Source organism: Sorex araneus, chromosome 3 (genome assembly GCF_027595985.1).
Source record: "Sorex araneus isolate mSorAra2 chromosome 3, mSorAra2.pri, whole genome shotgun sequence".
NCBI lineage: Eukaryota > Metazoa > Chordata > Mammalia > Eulipotyphla > Soricidae > Sorex > Sorex araneus.
In genome coordinates, this window is record NC_073304.1 from 152,402,027 (window position 1) to 152,415,146 (window position 13,120).

At 42.5% G+C, this 13,120-nt stretch overlaps 1 protein-coding gene across 1 annotated transcript in view; it reads left to right on the forward strand.

The window, feature by feature from the left end:
• The window catches only part of CTSS (cathepsin S), a 34,232-nt gene that overhangs the window by 12,503 nt on the left and 8,609 nt on the right, over positions 1–13,120 (forward strand). Inside the window, exons 3-6 of the mRNA XM_055132417.1 lie at positions 5,743–5,865; positions 7,158–7,307; positions 10,131–10,361; positions 11,623–11,788. Coding sequence (XP_054988392.1) covers positions 5,743–5,865; positions 7,158–7,307; positions 10,131–10,361; positions 11,623–11,788 — 670 coding nt within the window. The remainder of the gene's footprint in view (positions 1–5,742; positions 5,866–7,157; positions 7,308–10,130; positions 10,362–11,622; positions 11,789–13,120) is intronic.

Consider the following 13,120-nt stretch of genomic DNA (forward strand, 5'->3'; position numbering starts at 1 on the left):
TCTCACTGGTGAGGGGAAACTGAGGCTTCCTCTTTCAGCAGTCAGATAAGATGGAGTCTGCTTGGTTCACACCAGGTTCCACACACAAAATACTTACCTTTCCAAAAGAACCAAACCTCTAAATCAAAATAGGATGTATTGTGACATAGGCTGCTAGCGACAACATGCTCAGGGAAGTGCAGAACGCTGCATTTACAGGAGCGAAGGTAAGCGCGGAGACTTGCATTTACAGAACTGCCACTGGGTATTTGGGATTTTCTCTGCGTTTTGTTTTGTTTGGGGATCCACCTGGTGATGCTGAGAGGCTCCTTCCAGCAAAGTGCTTGAGCATCACTTCCAGTGGTCTAGGAGTGGGGAGCAGGGGACTGTGCAGTGCCAAAGATCAAATCCAGGTCTTCCACATGCAAAGCTGGAGTCTGATCCCAGTGATACAGAAACAGCAGGTTCAGTGCCCAGGAACCCTGTTGTGGTGAAGAATGTGCTGGAATAAGTGTACCAAATCCCAGGTTTAAAGGGGCAAGTGGCAAAGAAGACAAAAATAGTCCCCACCTAGGGGGGTCTCACAGATGGATGGTGGCCCATGGATGGTAGGGAGAGAGCCATGGATGGATGGAAGCCTGAGGTTACACAGGAACAAAGAAATTCAGGTGAAGTGGAACAAGGAAAGCCTCTTCAACAATTGGTGTTGAGAAACTGGACAGCTACTTGCAAAAAAATTAACTCTGACCCCTCTGTCTAACACCTGGCACAAAAGTCAGATCAAAGTGGATTAAAGACCTCAATATCAGACCTCAATCTATAAGGTACACAGAGGAAAATGTAGCCAGAATTCTCCATGACATTGAAGCTAAAAGCATCTTTAAGGATGAAGCACCACTGACAAAGCAAGTGGAAATAAACATAAACAAATAGAACTACATTAAACTAAGAAGCTTCTGCACCTCAAAAGAAACAGTGACCAAAATACAGAGAGAGCCCACTGAGTGGGAAAGAATATTTACCCAATATCCATCTGATAAGGGGTTAATATACAGGATAATATCTGGATATTATAAGATATTATCCTGGATATTAACCAGGATAATATAAATAAGGGGTTAATTATCCAGGATAAGACACTAGTATAATTGTACAAGGAAAAAACCTCCAACCCCATCAAAAAATGGGGAGAACAAATGAACAGAAGCTCCCTCAAAAAAGAAATACACAATAAAAAAAAAAGAAATACAGATGGCCAAAAGGCATATGAAAAAATGCTCCACATTGTTAATCATCAGGGAGATGCAAATCAAAACAAAAATGAGATGTAATCTCGCACCACAGAAACTGGCACACATTCAAAAAAACAAAAGCAACCAGTGCTGGCGTGGATGTGGGGAAAAGGGGATGCTCTTTCCACTGTTGGTGGGAATGCCGACTGGCCCAGCCTTTTTTGAAAAACAATATGGACAGTCCTTCAAAAACTAGAAATTGAACTTCCATATGACCCTGTGATACCACTCCTGGGAATTTATCCTGAGGGTGCAAAAAAGCAGAGTAGAAGTGACATCTGCACCTATATGTTCATTGCAGCACTTCTCACAATAGACAGAATCTGGAAACAACCTGAGTGCCCAAGAACCGATGACTGGCTAAAGAAACGTTGGCACATCTACACAATGGGATACTATGCAGCTGTTAGGAGAGATTAAGTTATAAAATTTGCTTATAAGTGGATGGTCATAGAGAGTATCATGCTAAGTGAAATGAGTCAGAAAGAGAGGGACAGACATAGAAGGACTGCAATCATTTGTGGAATATAAAATAACATGATATGAGACTGACACCCAAGGACAGTACACACAAGGGCCAGGAATATTGCCCCATAGTTGGAAGCCTGCCTCACGAGCTGGGGGAGAAGGCAGCTGGAATAGAGGGGATCACTAAGTCAATGATGAAGGAATCGTTTGGGATGGGGTATGTGTGCTAAAAGTAGACAAAGGACCAAACATGATAACCTCTCAGTATCTGGATTGCAGACCATGATGCCCAAAAGTAGAGAGAGAGTATGGGGGAAACTGCCATAGAGACAGGGGGAGAGCTGGAAAAGGGGGCATTAATACTGGGGACATTGGTGGTGAAGAATGTGCACTGGTGGAAGGATGGGTGTTTGATCATATGACTGAAACTCAAACATGAAACTCACCGTGATTCAGTGAAAAAAGAAAGAAAGAAAAAACCTTTTTGCCACAGTGAAGCCAATAGACTGCCTCATTGTGACTTGGCTACTCTTGCCGTGCTTCTAGGAATTTAGCTAGAAGCTATGTTATGGCAGCCTGGGCTACTGCTGGGGAATGTATAGGCATCCTGCTCCTTTACAGTAGCCCTGGATGATCTGCTTACAAGGCACGAGATTCTACAGGCTCTGCCTGGGTACTGCAGATCATGAAGAGTGTGAGGTACTGATAGAAATGGAATTGGAAGGACTGAAGTGATAGTATGGCTGGTAGGGTACTTGCGTTGAATGTAGTCATACAGATTCAATCCCCAGCACCTCAGATGGCCCCCTGAGCTCCACCAGGAATGACCTCTGATGTAATGACCTCTGAGTAAGTCCTGAGCAATGACACGTGTGACCAAAAAAAAAAAGGTAAAGAATAATCAGAGAGAGAGAACAGAAGGGAATTCCCTGCCATAGTGGCAGGGTGGGGTGGGGGGAGACGGGACTGGGGAGGGGGGGAGGGATGTTGGGTTTACGGGTGGTGGAGGGTGGGCACTGGTGAAGGGATGGGTTATTGAACTTTGTATGGGGGAAGCATGAGCACAGGGATGTATGGATCTGTAACTGTACCCTCACGATGACTCTCTAATTAAAAATAAACTAAAAAAAAAAAAAAGTAAAGAAACAGTACTTGAGACATGGGGCTTAAAATGGAGCCTCTCCTGATTGTCAGGGGGAGAATTAAAAATTCCGGCCGGTAGCAAGTGAGGGAAACACAGAGGTTTCTCTCTCACTGGTACAAGGTGGAGGATGAGTGGCTCCTAAAGCTACATAATACTTTGGTCATGAGGGTATCAACACAGGGGTCAATTTTCAGGTTAAGGGGAGTTTTCATTCACCCCTCAAATTTCTCAGGAGAAAACTATTTTTATTTTGTTTGGGGGCCACACCCAGCAGTGCTCACGGCTTACTCCTGCCTGTGCATTCAGGGGTCACTCCTGGCAAGCATCAGGACACCATAAGGGTTTCAGGGGCTCAAATCCAGGTGGGCCACGTGCAAGGCAAGAGCCCAGCCCCCCACTGTGCTCTCTCTGTGGCTCAGGAGAAACTATCGTAGAGCCTCTCTTCTTGGCTGAATACCGGAAACTAATGGTGATTTCATTCAGACTCACATTTAAAATGGAATCTTAGGGGTTTGGGGGTGTCATTTAGCCATATAGCATTTGCTTGCATGTGTAAAGCCCTGGGTTTGATTTTCAATATCACAAAATAAATAAAATAAAATGTCGCTTTTTAAAATGTGTGACTCCATAGACAATGTGGCTCAGTGGAAAAGCTCATGCTTTGCATGAGTGAGGCCCTGGGTTTGATCCCCAGCACTGACCTCCAAAAACAATTAAAAAACAGTGTGGCCAATTAAGTATTATTCAGCACTAATCAAAAAGGAAAAATAATGCAGGTTAAAAAAATGAAAAGAGATGTAAAACTCCAAAATACAACTGATGGGAGGTGGAGCTGGGGGTTCTAAAGAAGAGAACTGGATAAGATGGTAGCAATAATAAAGTTGAAATGCTGAGTTTCAGATATGAAAAATAAAGTTGAGGACTTTCCAGATATGAAAAACAGTCCTGAATCGTCCAAACAAAGTTACCCTCCAATAAGAAGCACCCAAGAGCTCTGGGGAGCTGGGTTCCCCAAGTGACTGCAGCCTACACTGCATGCAGGAGGCCTGGATTCAACCCCTGGCACCACAGGGTCCCCGAGTATCACCCAGAACAGTCCTAGGGCACAAAGCTGAGAACATCTCCTGAGCAATACCAGTGTGGCCCCCATAAAACAAAAGCAAAAAAATAACCAACAATCAGAAAACATAAGAGACAGGTATGTATGAGCTACAAAGCATCAGAGAAAGAGAAAATCACAGGTCACCAAAGCTAGGAACAGAGCTACGATTATTGGACAGCCCTTCTGCCAACAGTAGTGTCCAAAAGAGAAGAGCCTGAAATAACTGAAGAAAAATAGCTAGAGATTTAGAACTAGCTCAGCTGTTTTTCAGGTGTGAGGAATTAAAACATTTTCAGAGGGAGCCAGACACAGAATGATCTCTCTCCTAAGCTGGATATAAAGAAACATAATGGATAACAAATATCCAAAAACCATGAAAACAAAGAAAATGAGAACTGGTCATCAGTAGGAAACAGGCCACTTGAGGGGTTGGGGGGTAAGACAGGAACCAGATATGTCTGTGGTAGAGGGAAGCATTCAGCCACCGTCTGGGAAGGTGGGGCTGAAGGATGGAAAAACGTTGTTGGTGAAACCCCATCAGCAGCAGTTCTGTAAACCAGTGTCAAAACTTTATATATATATATGTGTATATGTGTATATACATATGTATGTATATACAATATATATAAAAGCCCCTCATAGAAGCAGTCTGGTGGGTGGGAAGCAAACGGTGGTGGGGGCATTGGTGGAGGGGAGTGGACGCTGACTGGTGAAGGGATCCGAGTTGAAACATTGTATGCCTGAAACTCAATCATGAATAACTTTGTATTGTCTCAATGACTAAATAAAATAAAACAAATCAAAGACATTTTTACTTTATATATATATATTAATTTTTTTAAATTTTATTGAATTACTATGAGATAGTTACAAGCTTTCACGTTTGGGTTACAATCTCACAATGATCAAACACCCATCCCTCCACCAGTGCACATTCCCCACCACCAATATCCCCGGTATACCCCCCCTTTCTCACCCTCCCCCTGCCTCCATGGCAGACAATATTCCCCATACTCTCTCTCTACTTTTGGGCATTATGGCTTGCAACACAGACACTGAGAGGTCATCATGTTTAGTTCATTATCTACTTTCGGCATGTATCTCCCATCCAAACTGGTTCCTCCAGCCATCATTTTCTGAATGATCCCTTCTCTATTCCATCTGCCTTCTCCCCTCTGCTCATGAAGCAGTCTTCCAGCTATGGGGCAATCCCCCTGGTCCTTGTATCTACTGCCCTTGGGTGTCAGCTTCATATGATGCTACCCTACACTCCACAAATGAGTGTAGTCCTTCTATGTCTGTCCCTCTCTTTCTGACTCATTTCACTTAGCATGATACTCTCCATGTTTATCCATTTATAAGCAAATTTCATGGCTTCGTCTATCCTAACAGCTGCATAGTATTCTATTGTATAGATGTACCAAAATTACAAAGACATTTTTAAAAGTTCTATAAAGAGTAGGTGAAAAGAAAAAGAAAAAAGATTAATTTATCACCAACAAATGACAGTTTCTAAAAGACTATTAACATATTAATGAATGTTAACATATTAATCACTATTAGTTCATAAAGAATCACAATCAGAGTAATTAAGAGCAGGAATGTGATTTTATCAGTTAGAGTATTTCACTAATTTACATGCTCTCAAACCCACATTTAGTGGAATATATCACAATGTCTGTTTTCAATTTTTGAACACTTACTTGTCAAAGGTCCAGTAGAATGATGTTCTCTCTTTTTCTATTTTTTCTAAATAGAATGAAGAAGTAGCTCGGCGTCTAATCTGGGAAAAAAATCTAAAATATGTGACGCTTCACAATCTGGAGCATTCGCTGGGCTTGCACTCTCACGACCTGGCCATGAACCACCTGGCAGATATGGTACGTCAGCCATGAACCCCACTTTCCTCTCAGGTGGCAGGACTGCTGTCTCCCCCAGTTAATCTGAAGGCAAATAGCAACAGAGGAACACTCCCTGTGGGTGGGCAGTTAGGAAACATCATCACTGGAGGTAAGAATTGGGACAGATTCCTGATTAATCCCGCCCTGATGCTTTCCTTCATAAATTCCTTCTCAGAGACTATTTCAAAACCAGACTACTAAAGCTCTTTTATTTTTTTGATTCATCTTAGTTAGATGAGTAAAAAATAATCAAATGAGTCAAAAACTAATTTTTGACTGATGCTCAATGCCTGTTCACAACATTTTGGGAGTAAGTTGTCATATTTCTGTAAGTTTAAATTGACAATTTAATTAAGGTCCCCCTGCTATCTTAGTAGAGAAAAGATGATTATCAGTATCATAAAGAAATTTTTTTTCATAAAAAAATTTCCTTTCATTTTTTTCTCCTCCTTCATCTTTTTGAATCTCTCTCTCTCTTTTTTTTTTTTCATTTGTTTTTGGGCCATACATGTAACCCACACACTTAGGGGCTACTCCTAGCTCAGTGTTTCGGATCTTTCCTGGGGCCAAAGCAGGAGTGGAGGGGAGGGGATGTCATGGGGTGTTGGGAATCAACCTGGGCTCCCCACCCCCCCGTATGCAAAGCATGTGCTGCGGCCCACTGAATGCTCAACTCTCAAGCTCCATGAACCATTGTGCTAAAACTAAGAATCATGGAACATCCTAAGACACCACAAATTAAATTCCTACTTAGATTACTTTGTAATTCTTTCTCACAAGAAAACTTTACTGTTTAGATAGTCCTTTATAAAATTCTGCACTGCTCTAAACCAAATGTGTTTCCTTATAACCTCTAGTTTTTACCATTTTTGTAATTTCTTTCTAGTCCCCCCTTTTTTGGGGGGTATGTGGGCCACACTCAGTGGTACTAAGGGCTTACTCTTAGCTCTCTGCTCAGGGACCAACACTAGTGGGGCTCAGGGGAACCATATGGGGTGCTGGGGATTGAACCCGGGTTGGTTGCGTGGGAGGCACATGCACCACCCACTGTCCTATCTCTCTGGCCCTTAATTTCCTTCTCAGTAAGAGTGTCTAACTGGAATGCCAGTACGAGATATAAGGCTAAAGACACCCAGATAATTCTCTAACAGTTAGCTAACACCCCCTGTGTTGGTCACAACTACCACCAGCTTCTCTGCTTAATATATTCACTATGATTAGGACATTGAAAACGGGATACTAACGAAAGAAAATCTGCATTTGCCTTGTAGACCAGTGAAGAAGTGGTGTCCTTGATGGGGTCTTTGAGAGTCCCTAACCAGTGGCAGAGGAATGTGACTTACAAGTCAGCCCCTAATAAGAAACTGCCTGAGTCCATGGACTGGAGAGAAAAGGGATGTGTGACTGAAGTGAAATACCAGGTAAGTCTCAGCACACCAGGCCTCCCCACCCCAGGGAAAGCTACAGAGCTCATAGTCTCTTACTTTCTACTTTTATGTGTGGTTCTTGTCTTCCCAACTAAATTATAAGTTTGTTGAGACCAAGGACCACATATTATATACTATATTTATATTGCTCAAAGCACCTGTTAACCAGTGGTTAGAGACAGATAACACAAGAGCTGTGCACTAGGGGAACTGGTCTAAGTTTTATTGATTGATTGATTGATTGATTGATTGGGTTTTGGGTCACACCCGGTGATGCTCAGGGGTTGCTCCTGGCTCTGCACTCAGGAATGACTCCTGGCGGTGCTTGGGAGACCATATAGGATGCTGAGGATTTGACCCGGGTCGGTGGCGTGCAAGGCAAATAAAATGGCCTACCCACTGTGCTATCGCTCTGGCCCCCGGGTTTATAATTTTAAAAAAAATTATTTCTTTATTTAGGTTTTTGGGCCACATATGGCGGTGCTCAGGATTTACTCCTGGCTCTGCACTCTGGGATCTCTCCTAGTGTGGCTCAGGGGATCACATGGGGTGCCAGGGATCAAGCCTGGGTCCTGTGCAAGGCAAGCACCCTACTTACTGTACTATCACTCAAGGCCTTCAGGTCCTTAATCCAAAATCAGTGCTAGCTGGGTCCTCCACCAAGCCAACTGTGTGTGACCCAGTGTAGGGGGGGGGGGGGCGGGGCGGGGCGGGGGGAAGACATAGCCAGGAACATTCTCACATCTCACTCACTCCATTCTTCAGGGAAGGAAAGAAAAAACTAGAGTAGAGTAACTTATTTGCTTAATAGCAAATAAGGTTAATTTATTGGATAGGCTTATGTTGTTAGGATTAAGAAATATGGGCTTTATAAATTTGTTATTTTTTTATTGCTATTAGCTTATTTGTAGAAAAAAATGGGAAGACAACCCCCCCTAGATTAGAGATAACTAAGCAGAGCCTCTGTCTCGGCCAAGAGCAGAAAAAAGAATCAATGCTCAGAGCAGCTGTCCAACCTGTGCTCAGTGAAGAATGGAAAGACGAAGAAACTGTTGGTGTTATTAAACTCTTACTCTTTCCAACCGAAATAGTTTTCTGTCAACAGGTTTTGGGTTTCTTACCAGAGCTGGGAAGATCAAATAAATGACATACTTAGAAGTTAACTATTAATAAATGAATGAGATCCATTCTCTCTGCAAGCACTTTAGTGTGGTTTTGCTTTAACCAAAAACAAATTCAATTTGTTTCCTTTGAGAAAAGAGCAAGGAAGGATGTGGAGGGAGTAGAAATGGGGACACAACACACACATACACGATTATAATGGGACCCTGAACACTTGCCATTTTTTCTCTTTTTGGGTCACTCCCGGTGATGCTCAGGGGTTATTCCTGGCTCTGTACTCAGGAATTACTCCTGACAGTACTGGGGAGACTAAGTGGGATGACGAGGATTGAACCTGGGTCAGCCACGCGCAAGGCAAATGCCCTACCCATTGCACTATCGTTCTGGTCCTTGCACATGGCCGACTCAGGTTCGATTTCTCCATCCCTCTCTGAGAGCCCGGCAAGCTACCAAGAGTATCCCACCCGCAGGGCAGAGCCTGGCAAGCTACCTGTGGTGTATTCGATATGCCAAAAACAGTAACAAGTTTCATAATGGAGACATTACTGGTGCCTTCTTGAGCAAAATAGATGAACAATGGGACAATAGTGCTACAGTGCTACATATATTTTTTAACTAAATCAGATTTCTGGTTTTATTCTCTCAATTCCTTTGTAAAATATCTTTTATTCAAAAGCTTCTGAAGCTAAAGGTTTTTTTAATTACTAACCTTTATGTTTTGGGGGCTATCTGGGAGGATGAAGGGTGTTTTAGATCAAGGAAACTATTCCAGCAGCCTCAAAATCAATTTATTGTAAGCATCTCTCCATTTAGTATAGATGAAGTTGGTGAAGACAGTTGGGATTTGGTTTGTGCTCACTAAGTCCTATCTCTAGTTTTTCCTCTTCTCTTCCCTTCTTCTCTTTTTTGTCCTTTTCTTTTGTTTTCATGGCCACACCAGCAATAGTCAGGGCTTGCTCCCAGCTCTGTGCTCAGGGACCACTCCTGGTGGTGCTCAGAAGACCATATGTGGTGCCAGGGATCAAACCGGAGTTGACTAAGAGCAGGGCTAGTGCTTTAAATCCCTGTCTTCTCTCCTATTCCAGTATAATTTCTTTTGTTTGGTTTTTTGGCCACATCTGGCAGTGCTCAGGGATTACTGCTAGTTCTGTGCTCATGGATCACTCCTGGAGGGGCTCAGGGGACCATATAGGGTGTCAGGAATTGAACCACATGGTGTATCGGGTACACCATGTGCAAGAGAAGTTCCCTATCCAGTGTACCATCTCTCACCTTCCAATAACACTTCTTAATACATTTTATTTATTTATTTATTTATTTATTTATTTATTTATTTATTTATTTATGTTGGTTTTGGGGGCCCAAGGCTGTAGGTGCTCTAGGGCCTCATGTAGCAGTGCCGGGGATCCATATGCTGAGGTGGGCTTCAAACCAGTGTCCAGGCTACCACTGCATCTAGAGCCTTACCCTCTGGACCATCTCTGCCTTTCTCCACACATCTGAAGTGGCACATGTGATCTGAATGTAGCTCTTTGAAAATCTCTATCAGCGTTGGGCTTGGCCCAGAGAACAATCAGACAGTTAGCCTTCCCTCCTATTGCCTAAAGACAGTGGGGACAGTGCTTCCTGGCACTGAGTGCCAGGCGGGCCTGTTGGGAGTCACTGTTCTTGACCTTGTGACTGTGTCTGCTGCAGGGCTCGTGTGGTGCATGCTGGGCATTCAGTGCTGTGGGGGCTCTGGAAGCACAGCTGAAGCTGAAAACAGGAAAGCTGGTGTCGCTCAGTGCACAGAACCTGGTGGACTGCTCCAGTGAAGGGAAGTACGAGAATAAAGGCTGCAACGGTGGCTTTATGACCCAGGCCTTCCAGTACATCATCGACAACAACGGCATTGACTCTGAGACATCCTACCCCTACAAAGCCATGGTATGTCACATGCAATTGTGTCTGTCTGTCTCCTTCCTTCCTTCCTTCCTTCCTTCCTTCCTTCCTTCCTTCCTTCCTTCCTTCCTTCCTTCCTTCCTTCCTTCCTTCCTTCCTTCCTCTCTTTCTCTCTCTCTCTTTCTTTATCTCTCTATCTCTCTTTCTTCCTTTCTTTCTTTCTTTCTTTCTTTCTTTCTTTCTTTCTTTCTTTCTTTCTTTCTTTCTTTCTTTCTTTCTTTCTTTCTTTCTTTCTTCTTCCTTCCTTCCTTTCTTCTTCCTTCCTTCCTTCCTTCCTTCCTTCCTTCCTTCCTTCCTTCCTTCCTTCCTTCCTTCCTTCCTTTCCTTTCTTTCTTTCTTTCTTTCTTTCTTTCTTTCTTTCTTTCTTTCTTTCTTTCTTTCTTTCTTTCTTTCTTTCTTTCTTTCTTTCTTTCTTTCTCTCTTTCTTTCTCCCTGAGATCAGAGTCAAGAGTAAATCCTGAGCATCACAGGGTGCAGTCCAAAAACCAAAAAAAAAAGATAAAAATAATATATTCATTTTGCAGAAGATTTAGGAGTGAAATTGTCACTCAAACACCTCCTAATATTATCATTATTGTTAGGGTTTATTTCTTTTAAGTTCTTTTTCCTATTAAGCAGTTTATAAAACATAGTTGCATATACAACAAATTTATGTAAGTTTGTTACTTCCCCTTTCCACTTAAAATGGGTCTAATATTACCTTGCCTTTATAAATCATTTAACCACAGATCATTTAACAAGCATTCTATCACCAAAAATAGTTTTTGAGATCTAGACTGGAAACACAGTCTTTCTGTTGCATTCCCCTACAATCCACCTCCTGTTCTAAGAACCATAGTCTTAGAACTGTGGCATATATGAAGATGCTCACAGCTTAAAGAAATAAGCTAGTTTTATATTTTCCCTGTTATTGCTGAAACAGAACTTTGAGCGTTTGGATGTTTGATTTCTTGTTTCTTTAAAAGGAGGGAAGACAAGCCCTGCCAGGAATAATTCCTTGTGCAGAGCCAGGAGTAACCCCTGAGCATCACTGGGTGTGACTCAAAAGAAAAAATGAATAAATAAAAAAACAACAAAAAAAAGGAGAGAGGAACTTTAGACCTTTGAGAAGGCCAAATAATGAAAGGAAACACATTTGAAATCTAGGAGTATTCTATGATTTATAAAGGAACTGGAAATATAGTTCTTTATCTAATAGATATGTCTGTGCATATATACTTATACATATATATAATTTTTTTTACAGGATGGAAAGTGCAAGTATGACTCAAAAAATCGAGCTGCCACGTGTTCGAAATATGTTGAGCTTCCCTTTGGCAGAGAAGATGTCTTGAAGGAGGCAGTGGCCAACAAAGGACCCGTGTCTGTTGCTATCGACGCGAGCCACCCTTCCTTCTTCCTCTACAAAAGCGGTAACGCCACTGAGAAGGTCCCCGGGCTGAATGCCCCCCAGACTCCATTAGAAAGGATATCATCCTTCCATGTGGAGTTTAAATCCAACAGAATTCTCCTTTTTTTTTAATCAACTATTGTACACACCTCAATTCATCAATATCACTGTATCACTCTCATCCCGTTGCTCATCAATTTGTTCAAGCAGGCACCAGTAACATCTCCAAGTGAGACTTGTTGTTACTATTTTTGGCATGTCGAATATGACACCGGGAGCTTGCCAGGCTCTGCTGTGAGGGCAAAATGCTCTCGGTAGTTAGCTGGCCGGGCTCTCTGAGAGGGAGGGAGGAATCGAACCTGGGTCGGCCGCGTGCAAGGCAAATGCCCTACCCGCTGTGCTATTGCTCCAGTCTCAAACAGTAGATTATTTCCCTGTTCATCACAGATCTGATCAGTGATGGAACAGTGATAGAGCAATTCATCAATAATAATTGTCAAAGCTTACTGACATTAATGCCAATTCCTATAGTGAATTCTTCCTGTCCCCTGTCTGTGTAATCCTCACAGTAGCCCTATTTTGCAAGTTAAAAAAGCAAAATCTTAAAAGAGTCATTTTCCTGAAGTCTGAAAGTAGTCTACCCGGATTATGAACTGCTGTTTGGCTGTCATCCTGTGCTTGGCTAGATAGCCCAGAAGCCACTGTCTCGAGAGTCTGGCAGGGCACAGAAGGGCACCACTAATGGCCGAACATTGTGTTAAACACAGTGGAAGGCTCTCGTCTTTGGGAGCACGGGGCAGGAGGCTGGGACCATATCCAGTGGCACTCAGGCAAGTGCCCAACCCCTGTATTATCTCTCCAGTATCTGATATACTTTTCTTTGCTTTTTCTTTTTTTCTTTTCTTTTTTTCATTTTTGGTTTATGGGCCACACCCAGGGGTGCCCAGGAATCATTCCTGGATAGGGCTCAGGAAATCCTTTGGGGTGCCAAGGAAACAAATTCAGAGAAACAACTGCCCTACTCACTGGACTACTGCTCTAGCCCCATTATTTTCTTTTAATGCTCACCTTAATGATTATTTCATTTAGTAAAGGATGAAAATGCATGGGCAAACAATTGGGGAATATATCAAAGAAATATAGTAACTGGCACTCTATAAGTCAAAAAGAAAAAGGCAATGGTTTGTCAAAGATTTGTCAGAAAACTAGGGTTCAATGCCACATATGGCAAAAAAAAAGGACAAAGATAACACTGATAGCAAATCTTTGATCCCTGCATAACTTATATATGAGACATTTTAAACCTGCAGTACAGTATTATAAACAGTCTGATGAAAGTAACGACATTTCCAAG